The sequence below is a fragment of the Heloderma suspectum genome, chromosome 2 (genome assembly GCF_057233095.1).
Source record: "Heloderma suspectum isolate Gila_16-S chromosome 2, 16-S_ref, whole genome shotgun sequence".
Classification (NCBI taxonomy): domain Eukaryota; kingdom Metazoa; phylum Chordata; class Lepidosauria; order Squamata; family Helodermatidae; genus Heloderma; species Heloderma suspectum.
The window spans coordinates 134,871,342-134,891,313 of NC_139459.1; the positions used below are offsets into that span (position 1 = coordinate 134,871,342).

The 19,972-nt window shown below is 43.5% G+C and overlaps 3 protein-coding genes across 5 annotated transcripts in view; 2 read left to right on the forward strand and 1 right to left on the reverse strand.

Moving 5' to 3' along the window:
- IDUA (alpha-L-iduronidase) overlaps nt 1-19,972 on the reverse strand; it is a 68,948-nt gene that overhangs the window by 48,709 nt on the left and 267 nt on the right. For 2 of the 3 annotated variants that reach the window (XM_084834852.1, XM_084834851.1), the window contains exon 2: nt 18,007-18,147. In XM_084834852.1, the coding sequence (XP_084690978.1) occupies nt 18,007-18,147 (141 nt within the window). Of the gene's footprint in view, nt 1-10; nt 131-18,006; nt 18,148-19,972 lie in introns of those variants that run through there. The other variant, XM_084834853.1, reaches the window with a different exon arrangement.
- Nucleotides 12,118-13,494, forward strand: LOC146352784 (sulfate anion transporter 1-like). The gene is made up of 2 exons (XM_084832673.1): nt 12,118-12,723; nt 13,471-13,494. The coding sequence occupies exons 1-2, from the start codon at nt 12,118-12,120 to the stop codon at nt 13,492-13,494; spliced, it is 630 nt and encodes a 209-aa protein (XP_084688799.1).
- On the forward strand, nt 12,397-15,423 carry LOC146352785 (sulfate anion transporter 1-like). The gene has a single exon (XM_084834863.1). It carries the CDS (start codon nt 13,927-13,929, stop codon nt 15,421-15,423), a length of 1,497 nt encoding a protein of 498 aa, XP_084690989.1. The 5' UTR covers nt 12,397-13,926.

Sequence of the window (19,972 nt, forward strand, 5' to 3'; positions counted from 1 at the left end):
GCAGCTGTACCTGGGAAAGCTGAGCCTCAGGAACCCTGGCAACATCACGGAGGAAGCTGAGTTGCAACTCTTGAGGCTTGTACCAGGGCAGAAAAAAGGAAGTCCGTCACAGAACGCAGCATTAATCTATGGAATTTGCTGGCGAAAGATATGACAGTCACTGGATTAGATGGCTCTAAAAAGGGTGATTAGACAAATTGATCGAAGGCAGGTCTGTCAGTGGGTATCAGCCACGATAGTATTAAACATATGATTCACGCAGTGACAGGATTCATTTCAAGTCTGCTTTGCCTTCAGAAAAGCTTTGCTGAGTAGGGCAACATTTCTGTCCTTCCCCCACTCACACCGTGTGCCCATGATCAATTCTGGGTTGTTCACCCCTCACCCAGCATGCACGCTGTTTCCCACATGTCTTCTCAAAAGCTTTCCCCTTCCGCTTTTACATGTTCATACATGCATCAGTGTTTGCTGAGGTAACATGTAAATCATCTTGTAGGTGGTGTAGTCCCCAAATTGCCCTCAAGTGTTGTTTGACTTGTGCACCCCTTCTTAAGAGTGCAACAACGTCCTTGTGAGAGAGACCTTATCCCCACTTTGCAGGTAACATTGTGCATAAGTTGACAAGACATCATATACAAAGTACATGGTAAACCGGAAATGAAACCTCGTGACAAAACTCCTTTTTCCCATGTGTATAGACCAGCACATCTAATCACAAGTGGCTTCTAGCTGAACACACATACTGTAAATCTAATTGGGAGGTTCCATGGCCATCCTCTCCCAAGAGAAGTATCACGCAGAAGAAATGAGAATTAAGATGTGGGTTTAAAGTTCAATGATACCTGATCAGATCCCTAACTGTAGTTAAACAAGATATTTAGGGAGCAATCCTATTTAGATAGGCGGCTGCCTCCAAACTCAGAGGCAACTGCCTAACCAAAGCAGGGCAGGATAAGCATGGAGGCAATCGTGCCCTCTGTGCTTCCCCTGCCCTGCTTTTTTGGCTAGACCGCTGATTGCGGCTGTCTAGCCACAGGAGCACAGAGCAGGGAAGGAGGCTGCTGTATGACACACTGGATGTGTCATACACACAGCTACACTCTCCCCGCCCTGGAACACCCCAGCCACGCCCCTTTCCGGTTCCAGCCACGCCCCTTTCCACTTGCGAGCGTGGCGGAGAGGGCTGTTCCGCGCTGCCTCTGAGGATGGTTCTCAGAAAACACCATATCCTATGGCTGTCTAGCCGCTATCTAGCGGCCATAGGATTGCTCCCTCAGGGTGCAATCCTATGCATGTTTAAACAGAAAAAAGCCCTACAACTCCCAGTTTTCCCCAGCCATTATGTGGAATGCTAGGAATTGTAGAACCTTTTTCTGTCTGAATAGGCCTAAATGGCACTGCTTAGGTGGCTTACTTGGGCTTCCACATATCAAAAATAATATGAATGACAAAGAACTGGTATATGCACAGGTTAATTATTACATCCAATTAGTATGGAAAGTAAAATTGCAATTTATTTTCTCTTCGGTTATTCCAATAGGGAAATATGTTAGGAGTTTCAAGTTATTTTCCCGGTAAGTTCTTTGGTTTTTGTTAGTATGCTCTTCATGGCACAATATTTAACTTGTTGCATTTGTGTGGCATACACAATGATTTGTCATCTCATCCTGTCTCATCTCAGTATTACCTCTTTCACTATGTGGCATTGCCTTCTTGGGTAGGCCTCCAAGAAAGAATAGATCGAAAACTGAAGCAAGACCTTTGAACCAAATGACTTAATAATGAGTTGTGCTTTGATAACTACATACTATTAACTAGCACAAGATTTTAATGAATCTTACTTTGTAAGCAGGTATTAAACATATGAAGCTGCAATAACTGGCCAATCTAGGCCAGTATTGTTAGCTCTGACTGGCAGTGGCCTTTCCCAGGTCTGCTATGGTTGTGCTACTTTCTTCCAGCCAAACTGATGCATACATAGCAGAACATCTATCCAAGGGCATCCAGAGAAGATGGCTTGCTGTTCAGTTCAGCAAAGGAAACATTTTACCAAGCAAGAGCTTCCCAGATGTATGCTTGGCCAACTTAACAGAAAAACCAGAGTATGACAGTCTAGATGAATAATACAGTCAGGGCCAGAAATATCGGAACAAGGATAACTGTTTTGGCAGTTGGCCTCTGTACACCACCACATTGAAGTTGAAAGGAAACACACCCAGATGGGAGCGAAGTCAGGACTTTCAGCCGTAATTCAAGAGGTTTGACAAAAGTGGGGCACTAACTATTCAGGAAGTACAGCCAGTGGCATACACACACACCCTCATTGTGGCTCATAAGTAATGGAACAAACCAAGATCATTTCAAACTGAAGGATCGCCTTTAATACCTGGATGAAACTCCTTTGCAGTCAATGACTGCCTGAAGTCTGGAACCCATGGACATGACCAAATGCTGAGTGTCCTCCCTCGAGATGCTTTGCTAGGCCTTTACTGCAGCTGCCTTCAGCTGCTGCTTGTTTGTGGGTCTTTCTGCCTTCAGTCTTGTCTTCAGTAAGTGAAAAGCATGCTCTATTGGGTTGAGATCAGGTGACTGACTTGGCCATTGAAGAACATCCCACTTCTTTGCCTGGAGAAACTCTTGGGTAGCTTTTGCTGTATGTTTTGGGTCATTATCCATCTGCAATACGAAGCAGCGTCCTATCAGTTTGGCAGCATTCGGCTGAATCTGAGCAGAAAGTATAGCTCTATACACTTCAGAATTCATCCTGCTGCTTTTATCAGCAGTCAGGTCATCAATAAACACCAGTGACCCGGTTCCATTGGCAGCCATACATGCCCATGCCATCACACTGCCTCCTCCATGTTTGACAGATGATGTGGTCTGCTTTGGATCATGAGCTGTTCCTTTCCTTCTCCATACTTTTCTCTTCCCATCATTCTGGTACAAGTTAATCCTGGTTTCATCAGTCCAAAGAATCTTATTCCAGAACTGGGCAGGCTTTTTTAGGTGTTTGCTGGCAAAGGCTAATCTGGCCTGTGTTCTTGAGCGTTACCAGTGGTTTGCACCTTGTTGTGAAGCCTCTGTATTTACATTCATAAAGCCGTCTCTGGACTGTAGATGTTGACAATGACATGCCTACCTCCGCAAGAGCGTTCTTGACCTGGCTGGATGTTGTGAAAGGGTTCCTCTTCACCATGAGCAGAATTCTGTGGTCATCCACTTTAGTTGTCTTCCATGGTCTTCCAGGCCTTTTGCTGAGCTTGCCAGTTAATTCCTTCTTTTCAGGATGTTCCAAACTGTTGTATTGGCCACTCCAAATGTTTTTACTATCTCTCTGATGGGTTTATTTTGTTTCCTCAGCCTAATGATGGCCTCCGTCACTCGCATGGACACCTCTTTGGACCTCATGTTGGGAGTTCCAGTGAACAGCTACCAAATGCAAATGTAACACTCAGAACCACCTCCAGGCCTTTTACCTGCTTGATTGGTCATGGGGTACCCAGGAAACAGGCCAGACCTGGCCATGCAGCTGCTTATCAGCCATTCGTTCCATTACGTATGAGCCACCAACGATGGGTGTGTGTGTGTGTATGCCACTGGCTATACTTCCTGAATGGTTAGTGCCCCACTTTTGTCAAACCCCTTGAATTACAGCTGAAAGTCCTGACTTCGCTCCCATCTGGGTGTGTTTCCTTTCAACTTCAATGTGGTGGTGTACGGGAGGCCAACTGCCAAAACAGTTATCCTTGTTCCAATATTTCTGGCCCTGACTGTATGTGCAGGCCACAGCTCGAAATTCATTGTTTCAGCCAAGGCTTTGCTAGACAATATCTCATGGATGGATAGGAATCTTGTCTGATATCACTCAATGAGTGAATGTTTTTGCTGATCCTTTTGTTACGCAGAGCTGTCAGCCTAGCAATTAGGTTGTTGATGAACTAGAAACCAAATGTTGATCCAATGGCAGGAAAAAATACTTGAGACAGAAAATAACAGACATGAGCCTGTGTGTTCACAGCAATGTGGCTAACACAGGTATATCATTCCAAAACCTTAAATTAGTGGTTCTTAAAATTCATGATACTGAGGACCACTAGGTCTAAATTAAATAGCTGACAGCCCTATTTAAAACTCAAATGTGGCACTGTTCCTCCATGGCTGCAATTAGGCTACATGAACACATGATGGGGGAAATCGTGCATGCGGCCAAGGGGTTCTTTAAATGGTTGCTGCAGCCGCTTGCACTGATGAAGAGGCAAGCTGCTTTTCAGTACAGAGCTTAAAATTTGAACTGAAATGTGGGTTTCTTTATCAACATGTGGTGGAAACTTCAACAAAATCCCTACCTTTCCAATATTTCCTTTATTACATTCACTGGAGACCAATTGAAAGTGGACCTGAGGGCAGTATCCAGTGCTGTCTGTCTGCCAGTGTGGCTCACCACCAGCACAACAGGAACCCAGTGCTTCCTAAAGCAACCAGAAATGCTCATTTCTCAAACAGAACAGGTCTGCACAGAAGGGAGATCCGCTGACCTGTCCCGTTCTGGTAACAGAACAGAAAATACAAAGTTCCCAGTAACAAATTCAGAACAAACACTCCAAATTTAAGAAACCTGTCAAACACTGCACTGGACCAATTATTATTATTTATTTATTTTGCAAAGTTTATAATACTTTATGGTACAACTATGCTAAATGGTTTTTCAAAACAGCCGAATCAACTGTAGGAAGTCAATCAATTTTTCAAACACAACAATATCAGTCATATCTGGCAGTCAATTTTATAGAAAAGCGATATCCATTACTAAATAGAAGTTATCTGATTTGGATAATCCATGAGGCAAGCAACAGAGCAATTCCAAGTCAGCAACTGTTTATTAGAAGACCTGGTCAATCTACACCAAGGATATTTTTTTCTATGCAATATTCTCCTTTATCCTTCTTGATTAATATGTTTATTAGAAAACACTGGCATTTAGTGAAAGATCTACCTGGTTGTTCTAATGTACCATTGATAGGTTGTCGCAGAACCACATCTTTCAAGGAACTTTTAGTACATTCTGATTTTTCCAAATTACGTTCCTATAATGAAGAGATTAGAGCCACTGTAAATGGGAACATTGCATTAACTGCCCTCAGTCTCTTCAAATTCCGGATTTCATACATCCTGTGGATGGTCAGCATTTTAAATTGCGACATGTGTCTAATTATAACACCACTCATGTTATTTATGTTGCAATGTGCACTTGTAGGTACATATATGTGGGTAAAACTGTTAGGTCCTTAACAACTAGGAGGTCTGAACATCATACCAAAATCAAAAATAAAGTTATAGATGACCCCTTGGTGTCCCATGCCATTGACAAGTTCCATAAATGGGAGGATTTTTCTTTTTTTGTGATTGAATGGTTTCGATCACACTTGTATAACAGGACTGATGTGGATAGATTCTTGCTACAGAGGGAGGCATTCTGGATATTAACTCTCACATCATTAGCCCCGAAGGTCTAAATGAACAGACTGATCTGTCAGCGTTTCTGTAAACCCTCTTTGATGAGTACTGTGCTTTCAAATTGCAAAGAGTGTTTCTGTATATATACTGCTGTATTCACTCCTTGATTTATGATTACTGTGGCTGCGACTGGTCGTGGGAGTATATACACATTGGGAAGGGCGAGATGGAAAATCTGGTGAAAATTAACTGTAATTTTTATATGGTTTGGTCAGTAAAATTTGGGGAAACATTTAACATTATACATGTAATTATTTTTCCTTTCCAGAGGGATTAGCTCACTCTTAACCCACAAATTTAGAGGGCTATTTTGCCTTTACTGACCAGTGGACCATTGAAAGATTTCAGCCACTCCGGAAAGTGAAACTACTTCTCAGCATTAAACTGTTATTGGAATGTGTTTATGCCTACAGAAGCACCTGAGAAAGACTTTTCATAGTCAACATGGAACCACATCGGGGATCTGTAGACTGCCAGATATAACTGTTATTGTGGTGTTTGAGAAACTGATTGTCTACACTTGATACGGCTGTTTTGAAAAACCATTTAGCATAACTGTGCCATGGAGGGAGCAATCCTATGGCTGCTAGACAGCGGCTGGATGGCCATAGGATATGCCGTTTTCCAGGAATCGAACTCAGAGCCCATGCTCCGATGTCAGTTCCCGGAAAACCGACCTCCCCCCACTTCTGTGCTGCCTCTGAGGCAGCGCAGAACAGCCCCATCCTCCGTGGTCACAAGAGGACTGCAGAGGGGCCGAAAAGGGGAGTGGCTGGAGGGGTGTTCTGGGGCGGGGAGAGCGTAGCTGTGTGTTTGACACATCCAACATGTTGTATAACAGCCTCCTTTCCTGCCCCGTGCTCCTACGGCTAGATAGCCGCAATCGGCTGTCTAGCCAAAAAAGCAGGGCAGGGGAAGCGCAGAGGGCACGATCCCCTCTGTGTATCTCCTGCCCTGCTTAGGATAGGTGGTCGCCTCCGAGTTCGGAGGTGACCGCCTATCTCGATAGGATTGCGCCCTAAGTATTATAAACTTTGCAAAAAAATAATTGGCTCAATGCAGTGTTGTCAGGTTCCTTACACTTGGAGTGTTTGCTTTGAATCCTTTCCCAGAAACAAGCATTTTGGCTCGTTTCCAGGGTTGCTCTAGGAAGCACTAGCTTTCTGTGGCGCTGCTGGTGGATCCCACTGGCGCAACACAATCAGTGGAGGTGCAGGGGCAGCGTTGGATACTGCCCAGGAACCTCAGCTTGAAAATTACCAATTTATATTTAAAGCAGTGAACAAAAGACAAGATAGCAATCTTGCAGTGGACAGGTTAACCCCTTAACATGCTCACAACTTTTGCAGAACACACACATCCATCTCCCTGCAGGCCTTGCCTGGTTTTTATTAATTTATACATGCGGTGAAATTAGCCTTGGACATGATGTATGTTGGATTAATTTTTTAATGTGCAAAAGTGTGCTAACCTGACTATTAACTATTCTGCATCTTACCACTTCAGTAAGTGAAGTCTTAACTTGACATTTAGCACACCTGGTTTTGTACTGTAGCCTGAATTAAACAATATGAGCAACATCATCCCTGCAATTTAAATACATCAGAGCTTCCAAGTGATCCAGTTATGCAGAAAAACCAACTGTGTGCATCATTTTTAAAAAGTACAGTTGGGTTTTGCAAAAAGCCCCGCTACCAAACAAAAACTAGCTGTTCTGAATCCCCTTTAAATTATTACTTCTGCCAGGGACAGATTTCTTGGATCAATTATTATACAGGCTATACTTTAAAGGATTACTGCTTGTTTAATGTTTGCCACTGAAAACTGAACAAGTCAACAATTGAGGTCAAGTGGTTTATAGTTGGGAACAAGACCAGAGGAAACACAGAAGACGTTTTGGACTGTGCTTCACGGTCCGTTGTTCATGCCCTTTGTCAATACCAAGCACAGCCTATTGCTAGACTGTGGGACTGCCCACAAGTAATAAGGCATATCCACTAGAGTCCTTAGCATAGACCTGCCTGGATGCACTCACGTGCAAAGACTGGAATGCCAGTGGGATCTTCATTTGTAACTTATGACGAATATACTGCAGAACACGATAGGTAAGAAGAATGGATTGTTCTTTCACTTTGCAAGGGGTTAGGTTTCCGTAATGACATCAGAGAGGAAAAGGACAGCATCAGAGATGAAAAGAACAGCACAAATCCAAATGCAGCAGCAACAACAAAACTGGAGCAAGAAATAGTTCTTATTCAGAAGTGTACTATCGGTCCCAACATGTTTCAAATGTTGATGGCCGTTTATAGTTCTTTGCAGCATAGCTCTTTTTGGAGAGGAGGAAGTGTACCTTGGAAATAAGAGAATACTCCTCTGATTAAGCCATTATACATGTCGCCATACAATTATTTCCTGCATCCATTTGGGCGATTTTTAAAAAATTGCAGAAAGTTTCTGATCAAGAAGGATCTCATTCCATTTTCTCTCCACAAGATATTTTTGACCCTCTCCTTGTGATGGGAAACCGGTATGAAAACCAGTTTTGATAATAATAATAATAATAATAATAATAATAACAACAACAACATATGCAGTGCTTTTGCTGAATGTTTCACATACGTTACCTCAGTAATCCTTACAATAACCTCATAAGGTAAGTCAGTCTTATGTTCAAATGATATGACTATTAAGGACTCAGCTTTGTGTTCCTTCATCATGGAAAGTGAAGCTATATGTAACAAGGAGCAGGGCCTTTTCTGACATGGTGACATCCTGCAAGAACTGCAGTATATCTGCCTTGGGGGCCCTTAGGTGATTGTGTAGCACCCACTTATTGAGCCAAGCTTTGGGGTATTAAGAACTGCTGGTGGTTGTTGTCTCAAGGGCGGCCCATCCATATAGGTGAACTAGGTGGTTGCCTAGGTCATCAAGTTAAGTGGGGCACCAAATTCGAGGAAAAAATACACATTAAAAATACAAATAAAATAATGAAGATGTCATTGTTTCAATTCCCATGTGCATATAGAGGGAAAATGACAGAGCCTGTGGAGATGAGAGAGGGACCCACTGGGGTGGTGAGGCTAAGTCAGGCCCCCTGCCTGCCCGCCTGCCTTTGGGACCCGGTCCTCCCTCAGGCAACATGGGATATCCTCCTGTCCCACTGCTGCTCCCAGTTGAAAGCAAGGAGTGAGAGCCCCCCCCCCCGCAGCCACTTCCTTTGCCCTCAGAGGGCTGAGCCTAGGTGTGGTGGCGTCTTGTTGGCCATGTCACCCCAAGGATGAAGCCGGGACCCTTCTTCCAGGGCTGTGGTCATCTCCCTTGTTGTTTTTATCAGCCCCTCTGTGCTGATACAGTGCTTAGGTAAAAAAAAATATATTGGGTACATTTTATTATAACTGATAATATTTCTGTTTCCGAAAAGGGGGGGGGGGGCTCTTCATTAAACGGAAAACAGGGGCAAAATGTTTCCTCAGCCTAGATCTGCCATTGGGGTTGGGGGGGGGCACCGATGGCATGGTTGACTTAGGGTGCCAGTTGCTGGCAAATAGTCTAGGGCTGCCCCCGTGTTGTCTCCTTGGAGACATGGGGAGGCTTAGAATGGTTTTATAACGACTATTTTAATGTACTTATGTTTCCATTCTGCTTTTAATCCTGGCTTGTAAGCCACCTAAAACTTTTCAAAAGGCAAAGTTAAAATGTTTTAAATGGATATTGTCCTCATATAGCAGATGTGGATGCTGAGGCTGAGAGAACAGTAGCTTGCCTAAAGCATAAGTGAGCTCATGGGTGAGGGGAGATTCTGAACCAGATACTTTCTGGCCCACTATTCACACTGTTAACCATTATGCCAAACCTGCTCTCAATGGGTACATGATGTGCCCAAATGAAAATCAGACTGGTGAAGCCTATATAACAGAGCTTTATGATGAAGTGGCAACCGAAAGTCACTTTGTGATGAGTAAATAACAATACCAAATACTTGTCTTTGCTGAAAATAGGTTATTTGAAAAATGTGCCTTGCTACATTGCTCATTATAAAGGCACTGCTTTTCTTTTGCAAAGTGGAAATTGCATTATTGTAACACCACTGTTAGTATTCTAATCACTGTCAGGAAGGTGTAGCTGCCAAGAGGTTTTCTTTGAAAGAAGTTTCTCTCAGCTGGGATGTCGCTACACGTTTCCAGTTGAGTGACGCTTTATTTAGAAATGACTACTAAGCTAAGGTGTTGGCAACTGAGCAGAGTTTTGAATTTCTGTGGTGTTGACATTTTAATTGCCCTGTTCTTATTCTTTAACTAGGTACTTTTGTACTTTAAGAAACTTGTTACGCTGTCCCCTTTCGCAGAAAACTATAAATATCATATATGGCTAAACAAAGCAATACATGGGTTGTTTAAACCAGGAGTTTAAAAACTATGCTATAAAGCCAGTACTCTATGACCTTGAACAACCTTAGTCTTGCTCAGAGTCTGAACCTCTGGTTTACTTAAAGAATGTTTTTATCCATCTGCCTATGCAATCAAGATGCGTTATGGGAGCTGTGCTAACAGTGAAAATTCCTGAATTATAATTACTTTAAAAGAAACTATTTCCCTCTAACCTCTGTCTTCTGTGACTCCTAGCCATATGCATTTTTACTCAGAAGAAAGTCTCATTGAGTCCAATGAGACACTCCCATGTAAACGTGTACAGCTTTACTTTACAGAGGACTGAGGCACTGCTATCTGACAACAATTAAACTGAAACATTATTAAACATAATAATTTGCTCATTATGTTTTCCTTCAGAAAAGATGAATTCTTATGGCACCACTGAAAAGATGATGTGAACAGTCCTGGTGACCCTTAAAAGAAGGGGCACCCCTTACTCCAAAACACCACAGCGGCTGAAATATATATGAATAATAATGAAATATATATCTTAAGGCACAATGATACTTTGGTTGGTTGGTTTTTGAATTTTATCCTGACAACCCTAGTGTACACATAATACAGCAGTAATTGCCAGCCAGACTAGCAAAAGATAGATTTGCTCATTAAATATCTCCAGTGTGGTGATCACAGAATATCCATGTTCCCACCCCGAGATGTACCAAAGCATTATGCTTGATCCAGTCCCCTGCAATGGGGGGAGGAGAGCAGGAGTACAGGATACCCATTGAACAGGTCAGCCTTCCCCAACCTGGCCTCCTCCAGATGTGCTGGGACTGCAGCTCCTGCAATTCCCAGCCAGTATGGCCACTGGCCAGGAATTATGGAAACTGCAGTCCCATCCCATCTGGAGGGCCCCAGGCTGGGGAAGGCTCGCACAAATTATCATTTCTGTACAGCAATGGAAGAAACATCCCCCTTATCGCTACTTTGGCGCTAGCAATAATTGAGCATCATAAGCCTGGTAACTGTATGGTCGTGATTGTCTAGCATGGAGTTTCACTGCAGGTGAAAAACTTCTTGCTCCATTTTCCTGATTCCAGGTGCTTCCCCATTTCCCATATAAGCCAAGGGAACAGTGAAACTGTAAGACTGGATGACAAGCAGCTTCTGGCCTGGTCAATTTCATTTCCAATGGAATCTTTCGAAATTAAAGACCTTCTTTTTCTTTAATAGTGGGGCTTTGCTGAGAGGGAGACATCCATTTTCAAAAGCCACCCAATTCAAAGAGATCTGGATCTCTAGTGGCCAAAGCACTACACAGATGTCTTTTTATATTTTTTACTTTATTCTTTGTGGTATTGTATTTTATTATTTTTGTTATTATTTTTCTTTATTATTTTATCTTTTTTGTAATCTACCCAGAAAACATCTATTATTGGGTAGATTACAAATATAATGATTTTATTTTATTTTATTAAATAACATGGCTTCTAGTATAAAGGGCTCTGTCTAAAAATGGTTCAAAGTTCATTTAATTTTACTCCAGCGCCCCCTGCTGAGACATTTAACTTGTTCTTTCAACTGGCCATAAAAAAAAATGGGAATGGTATAACAAATCTTGCTTCATTAAATTATCTATCTTCAGTTTGATTCGAAATCTCCTGGGTGTATTTCTTTGTATGGTAGAGCCATTACTACACCAAGTAATGTTGTAGAATTTAAGTTTTAAGAGAGGGGTTTGTTTAACCGAGGAATCCTTCACACCAATTATGTGTGTGTGCAAATGGCAGCATATCTCCCGTCCCGAAGTTCAGTGAGTATAGGATTCCTCTGCTCATCACATATATATTTTGAAGCTGAATAACTAAGCGCTCCAACAAGCTGCTGTTGCTCATGATGGGCAATAAATCACATTGTTTACCATAGTATTTATATGTTATAATAATGAAAATAAAAGTACAGATTATATCATGAATTTGCAACCCCTGCTGTTACAGAATAATTAGGGGTGGTGGAATCAATTTCTCCCTCCCCCTCCCCCAGTTTCATGGATTTAAAAAAAAAAGTTTCCTAGAGTCATTGGGATGGAGTGAGATATAAACTGAATAAATAAAAAGAATAATGTATTTTCAAACTAATCTATAAATTAGCTTGGGTTCCAATACAAGAAACAATTCAAATGGCAATCTAATTTTGTTACATCACAGGAACTGATTAAGGCAGACCCAGAATGGAAAAGGAAATGGAGCGAACCAGAACAGAAAATGGATCCCCTTTCCAGTTTTATATGGAAAGGAAGACTCCCATCAAGATCAGCAAATCAGCAATGATCAAGAGTCAGCTGAGGAAAGATTGCTCCTGCACCACAGGAAGAATGAAAAAAACACTCATGAACTTCTTCCCTGTGTTACGATGGCTTCCGAAATATAACTGCAAAGAATACATCTGGGGGGACATTATGTCTGGCCTGGTCATTGGGATCATTTTAGTACCTCAAGCAATAGCCTACTCTCTGCTAGCAGGTCTGAAGCCTATTTACAGCCTCTACACGTCATTCTTTGCCAATATCATCTACTTTCTCATGGGCACCTCCCGACATGTCTCAGTTGGCATTTTCAGCTTATTAAGCTTAATGGTTGGACAGGTTGTGGACAGAGAACTGCTCTTGGCAGGGTTTGACCTCAGTGATGATGCTCAGGAAGCCATGGATGCCAGAGGCTCTTTGAATGTCACAGTTTACAATTTTACCCTTGGCATGATGAACACTGAATGTGGGAAAGATTGCTATGCCATTGGGGTAGCTACAGCACTGACCTTCTTGGCTGGGGTATATCAGGTAACATCTTCCTCTACCCTTTTGGTTACATATTTCCAATATTTATCTGTTTATCTAAAATTATTCATATCTCACTTTTAAAGTACAAAGTTCTCCAAAGCAGCGTACAAAAATCAGAATAAAAACCACAGTTAAAGCAATTAAATTAAACTATCAAAGGGAGTTAAAAGATAGCAGCTTGAAACACCAAGAAGATAGCATAAAAACAGTAGAAATATTTCATTAAAAGGCTTCCACGACAAAAGGTTCATCCAACATTACGCAAATGGACGTCTGTTCATGCAACAGGAGTTTCCCTCCCCCTTGCATGCCCCAAAATTTGTTCCGGAGAGTCCCCTAATCTCCAGATCAGATTGGGGGGGCACACAGGGAGAGGGGGAATCTGTTCCACCATCAGTGTTCATTCCGTTGGTTGATGGACACAACTGAATACAACCCAGGGGTTCTAGAACCCAACTAAAAATGGGAAGAGAGGGAGGCTTGGCAGACCTCCCCGAGCAGGGAATTCAGTTTAGTCTAGTCAACATTACATACAAGGAAAACCAAGATGGAAATGTTATTATTTTATTACTTATACAATTTTTGGAAAGGGGGAAACAAGGTTAAGAAATAGAGAGTGGCAGAATGGGAAAGGCACAGGCCTTTACTTATATAAAGCCTGCATGTGGTGAGAGATTGGGTTTGCATCTTCCTCACCTTGCCTCTCAGGCTCTTCTGATATTTGTTTGATGTCACATTGGTAAATAGGCCTACACCTGGTCCTCGGGATAACTATAATGTGGATTTGGCCTATGCACATAAGGTCCTATTCCAATGTAATGTCCAAGACAAGGACATCAGGCAGGCTCAAAACTGGGGCATCCTTAGGATTAGTTAGTTACTTGAATGGCAAGACATTTCTGAGAGGGAGAGAGAGACCTGCTATACTTTTTTTTTGGTTCCGTTTAAAAAGTATTAGATGTGGAGATATGCAGATAGTCCCTCTTACTTTTAATTGTGCTAATATCAGATTGTCTGGAAGAGCTTTAGACTGGCCACCTCAGCTTGCTTGGAAAGCTGTATCTTTATTTTTTGTACAAGAAAAACGTAGGGGTAAAGAAGAAATTCTAGGGAGCCACAAAGGCAGAGGCAACCTCCTGTTGTTAGTCAAAACACAGTTATGTTCCACTCTTACCCCCGCGCTTGTTTTTCTTGCAGGTTCTGATGGGAACTTTTCGCCTCGGCTTTGTGTCGATGTATCTTTCCGAGCCTGTGCTGGACGGCTTTGCAACCGGTGCTTCGTTAACCATTTTGACAGCGCAAGTGAAGTACCTCATTGGAATAAGAATCCCTCGTGCCCAGGGATACGGGGTCTTAATCACCACCTGGGTTAACATTTTCCACAACATTTCCCAGGCCAATCTCTGTGATGTGATCACGAGCACTATCTGCATTGCTGTGCTGGTGTCTGCCAAGGAACTGGGAGACAGATATAAGCACAAGCTCAAGGTCCCCCTTCCGACGGAGCTGGTGGTGATTGTGATGGCCACATTGGTCTCCCATTATGGGCAGCTGAATGAGGCTTATGGCTCCAGCGTGTCAGGGGAAATCCCCACTGGATTCATCTCTCCCCAAGTGCCCAGCTTTAGCCTCATGGGGAGAGTCGCCGTTGATGCTCTGCCGCTCGCCATCGTCGGCTTTGCCTTCACAGTTTCACTCTCAGAAATGTTTGCCAAGAAGTATGCCTATACAGTCAAGGCCAACCAGGAGATGTTTGCCATTGGCTTCTGCAACATCGTTCCAGCTTTCTTCCACTGCTTTGCCACCAGTGCTGCTCTGGCCAAGAGTCTGGTCAAAGCGTCGACAGGCTGCCACACCCAGGCATCCAGTCTGGTGAGTGCTGTCGTGGTGCTGCTGGTGCTGCTGTTCTTTGCGCCCCTCTTCTTCAGCTTGCAGAAGTGTGTTTTGGCCTGCATCATCATCGTCAGCCTCAGGGGAGCCCTTCGGAAATTCAAAGACGTCCCCTGCCGCTTCCGCCTAGACAAAACAGATGCGCTGGTGTGGTGCATCACCATGCTCTCGTCAGCCTTGATCAGCACCGAAATGGGGCTCCTGGTGGGTGTTGTGTTTTCGGTCCTGTGCATTGTTGGCCGCACCCAGCGCCCCCACGCAGCCTTGCTAGGGCAAATTGGGAACACTGCCTTCTACGAAGATGACGAACGTTACAAAAACCTTCTGCCTGTCCCAAAGATCAAAATCTTCCGCTTTGAAGCGCCACTTTATTATGCAAATAAGGACTTTTTCCTGAAGTGCCTCCATGACAGGACAGGGGTGGATCCTGCTGTGGAAATGGCCCAAAGGAAAAAGGCCAAGAGGAAAGGGGAGCAGAGTCTTGAGAAGGGAGGTGGGCAGGGAGACACCACTTCATGCCTGGTCACCCAACACAGCGACTGTCAGGCCATCATCATAGACTGCTCTTCCATCCCATTTCTGGACACAGCTGGCGTGAGCACCTTGAAAGAAACACTCAAAGATCATCAAGATCTGAAGATCATTTTCCTTCTGGCTTGCTGCAACCCCTCTGTGATAGCTTCTCTGGAAAGAGGGGGCTACTTGGGGGGTGCAAACAAAGACATGCAAGATTTGCTGTTTCATAGCATACACAGTGCCGTCCAATTTGTAAGAGAGAGGGAGATTATAGGAGATGAATCTGTTGTATAGTCCAAGGTTCTCCATTAGACTGGCAGTTGGGGGATCCTACATTCCCTGCACAGAGGCTGCAGTCTTCAACATGTCCAGACCTGGAATCTTCAAAGTGTTTCAACTTTTATGGATGCTTAATAGTACAAATACGACACAAGACCATTTAAAATCTAGGTCAGGTCCAATGTACAATACACACAGAGCCAGTTCAGACATAACACTAAATCATAGTTTAGTTTTACAAGAACCTGCAATGGCAAGCCCCAGGCTTGCATGTTCCCCCAAACCTCCTTTGTGTGCAAGAGGAGGGGATTGAGAGTTTCCATCTTCAATTTTGAACAAACCACCATTTCCTGTTTATGTTCAGACTTGGGAAACCTTGGTTTATTCTAAATGTTAGTTGAAATGTATTAGGATCCAAGTGTGTTTCAGATTCTGGTTTATCTCACCATGACTCAGTCTCATAAGACTAAACCAGGTGTGTTGAACCTCAGCCCTGTAAACCAAATCCAGCCCGCCTGAGGTCCCCTTCTGCCTCCACCCTCCCAGTTCCCCAGATGGCCATGCCTCTTCCCCTTGACCCTTTTGGTGGTTTCCCAACTTTTCCACATTTCCCCCCTTCTAAAGGGTCAAAATGCCTCTCCTAAGGCTTAAGGCGCAATCCTATGTATGTTTAGACAGAAGAAAATCCTACAACTCCCAGCATGCCCCAGCCAGCCATGGGGCATGCTGGGAGTTGTAGGACTTTCTTCTGTCTAAACACACACAGGATTGCTCCCTTAGTTACTGACAATAAGAGCTTTAAGTGAACTTCCAACAGCAGCTGTGGCCACCCTGACAGGGCCTTCCCATGGACACATAATTAGGGGCATATAGGGTGCTTTCAGACAAGGCTTTTATTGTGCTACCACCCTGCCTCATTCATGGAAGTTTACAGTGGGTAACCGCCCTGTGTTGCCCCATCACTTTTTCCGTCTTTTTCTTTATCGCAGAAAATCCATTAAGGAAGAAAAGACCGAACAGCTGTACAGTGCCTTCAGGTTGCTAGCACTATGAGCCCTCCACCTGGAAGCACCTGCAGTCACGATCAAGAAGAAACATTGTATTTGCTCCTAAAAGAATGGGGTGGGGAGTCTGTGGCCGTCCAGATATTGCTGGGACTCCAATTCCCTTCAGCCCCAGCCAGCACAGGCAGTGTTCATGCATAATGGGAGCTGTAGGCCTACAGTGTCTGGTGGGCCACAGATTCCCCAGTCATGATGTATAGAAATGTACAAAGCTGGGTGCCTTTTGTTCCATGGATGCAACATGGTCCAGTTCCTGACTTTATGTGAATTTCTCTTCAGAATGTGAGGATATCAGAGAAGTACCTGAAGCACAACTCTGTAAACCCATAATAGAGCAATGCTTTTCATCTACCGATGAAATAAATTGAAGGGGGGGGGGGGGCGACAATATCTCAAGCATATTCTCTATGCTTAAAATTTCTCCAAAACATTCAGATCTATATTATGAATGCTGATGGATTTGGGATTTTAGAATTAAAAAAGGCACTGAATGTTGTCAAGATGATACTAATATAATTGCCTTATCATTCATTGCAATTTAAGTTTTTGTTTCTTAAAAAATCTATCACTGTAAAATTACAAAAGCAATATCCAAAAAGGTTTAGATTACAAAACATTTGAATGTGCATTATGAAATGTTGTCCTGTCTCCCCATGCATATCCCGTCAGGTCCCAATGATAGTTCCTGCCTGGCCATCTTTGACTTCATAAACTCAAGTAAACATACAAAGTTTTAGTCAAAGGGCAGTAGACCCTCATAGTGTGAGGCCCTGACAGGTAAAGTCGCAGCTTGAGGGACATGGCTGGGTACCTTAACTGCTCAACCCCTGGGCCTTAGAATATGACCAACATTTCCCTGTGCCTGCGCCCTCAGGGAGATTTATTTATTTATTTATTTATTTATTTCATTTATATCCCGCCTTTTTTCCTCCTTAAGGAACCCAAGGCGGTGTACATAATCCTCCTCCTCTCGTTTTATACTCACAACAACAACCCTGTGAGGTGGGTTGGGCTGAGAGTCTGTGGCTGGCCCAAAGTCACCCAGTGAGCTTCACGGCTGAGCGGAGACTAGTACCTGAGTCTCCCAACTCCTAGTCCAACACTCTAGCCACTACACCACACTGGATGAATAAGAGTGGGCAAGGACAGGTGCATTTCAGGGAAACTTGTTTGCTATTACTAATATTTGTACTGATACGCTTCCATGACACACAGTAGAGAGCCCTTGAAAAATGGGGATGGGAGTCCAAATTTGTCAAGGGTTCTATAGTATGTGCCATGGAAACTTATCAGGCAAACTGGTTAACTTCTGTGGAATTATCTGCAAGGTTAAAGTGAACCTTCCCCCCCTTTCTTTGATACACTTCTATCCCAACTCTTCCTCCAAAGACAGCATGGCTTAGAGATGGTTCCCAAGCAATCTCCTACCCATGGAACTTACAAGGGCAGCCTTGCTTAGCTTGCCATAGAATTGTCGGACCATTCAGAAAGAACCAAGGCAACCACAAATGATTGAATACAGAATCTGACTTACCCAAGTTGAATGAGTTCCAGCAGCCAGTGGATTCGAATTTGCTCAATGCCATTGTGCGGCACAGAAGAAATGTAGGCCAGGTTAATTCTTTGGTCTTTACTGAGATCAAACAAATCTGCTTGACTGTGTGGTAGTGGAGGACTGAAAAAAATGAGGAACAAATACTAGTGCCTGGCATTTATATTTGAGAATTTAAAGACTTTCAAATATATTAGCAATCCTTAAAACACCCGTAAGGTAGGCCAGTATTATTATCCCCATATGGCAGCTGAGGAGGGCTGTGGCCCTGCCCACACACTTCCAAGTTTATTTTTTCAAACCACAGGGACTAGACATTTGTTGTTGTTTCTTTAAATGAAAGCAGAGATTCTCAGGATGCTGAATTCTGCACGCAATGCTATGTTAATTGCTTTCATAGGATCTTGGCATTAACATATCCCTGTATGGCTTTTAGGACTGTTTTTCAGGTTACTATCTCAAATACTAATGACTGTGTCAAGAAATACGTTACAGCATATAGTTAATATCTATTTCAGGCTTTCTCAACCTGGTGCTTGCCAGATGTTTGCTGGATGGGATGACGGGAGTTGTAGTTCAACACATCTGGGGGGCAGCAGAGGTTGGGAAAGGCTGACCTGGGAAATTTGGTAGGCAGCATCAAGGGAAGACGATTTCACAGCTGCTTTACTCTCCACATAGTCCAAATTACACACTCGAAATGCAAAATGTCAAACTATATAACAAAAGTGACTGCATGAAGGAAAGGAGATGTAAATACCAAAGGATCTCTTTGGCAAAGCTCCTAGTGTATTTTCTGAGGACACTCCTTGAAGATAAAGGCAGGCAGGCCAGAGTCCTGAGCTTTATAGGACCAGGTGGTGGAATCCCACCGAGGGTACTGCAATACTGCCCTCTGGCCATCTACGGTGGGGGCCATGAAACACAGCAGACAGCAGGCCAGATGCTTCTGTCCCTGCCAAATGACTACAGTCTTAGACAGAAAGGGAGGTCCTTGGGTCCTACTCCCAAAGCCCCTGGTTTGAGAAGCTTGCCACCATACACAGTGCACCAGCAACAACTCATCCTTAGATTCCCATGGCCTTCATATCCACAGGACATTTCTGTGGCCATTTGGGAGACTCACGGCTTGTTCCTATGCAAGTCTGCCTGGAAGTATGTCCCACTGAAGTCAGTGGGACCTTTGAGTACATAAACATGCATAGATTTGGGCTCCCGATGTAGCACTCAGTAAGATTAGAATACCCATTTGGTTACATCCGTTTTAGTATGCCATGCTATGGGGCTACCTCAATTCTGTAACAGGAAGGCAGCATGTCTAGTCTTTTGTATAGCTAATTTATTTATTTATTGCATTTATACCCCACCTTTTTTCTTCTTGCAAGGAACTCAAGGCGGCATACATAGTCCTCCTCCTCTCCCTTTTATCCTCACAACAACAACCCTGTGAGGTGGGTTGGGCTGAGAGTGTGTGACTGGCCCAAAGTCACCCAGTGAGCTTCCATGGCCGAGTGGGGACTAGAACCCGGATCTCCCAGCTCCTAGTCCAACGCTCTTGCCACTAAGAGAGAGATTCCTTTAGGAGGCATTAATGGCCTGAATTTACTGCTTAAATTAGCATTGATGACTTTGGATAGCTGGTGGCTACTAGCTACTGTAGCCCACCAGTTGTGGGCTGGAGAGAAACTCTGGCAGTTTGAATGTAGCCAGCCACCAGAATCTGAGTTTTGCAGTGGTTGTGGCTGTATAGTGATGCTTGCATTAAAAACTCAACACTGCTTGTCTCGGGGCTAATCTGCTCCCTCGTGCTCTACTTATAAATATGGAAACAAGTAGATATCTTTCTCTCTTCACAAGGAAACACATCTCTAAGAGGATGATCCTCTGAACTTCCTATCATGAGGAGCCATGAAATAACACAACAATTAAGCCGCCCTGCATGTTATTT

Excerpts from the sequence above, each read along its gene's own strand:
- LOC146352784 (XM_084832673.1), top strand. The coding sequence starts at position 12,118 with ATGGAAAAGGAAATGGAGCGAACCAGAACAGAAAATGGATCCCCTTTC. Across the intron at positions 12,724-13,470 it reads TCTTGGCTGGGGTATATCAG|GCCTACACCTGGTCCTCGGG; the intron begins GTAACATCTTCC and ends ATTGGTAAATAG.
- LOC146352785 (XM_084834863.1), top strand. The coding sequence starts at position 13,927 with ATGGGAACTTTTCGCCTCGGCTTTGTGTCGATGTATCTTTCCGAGCCT.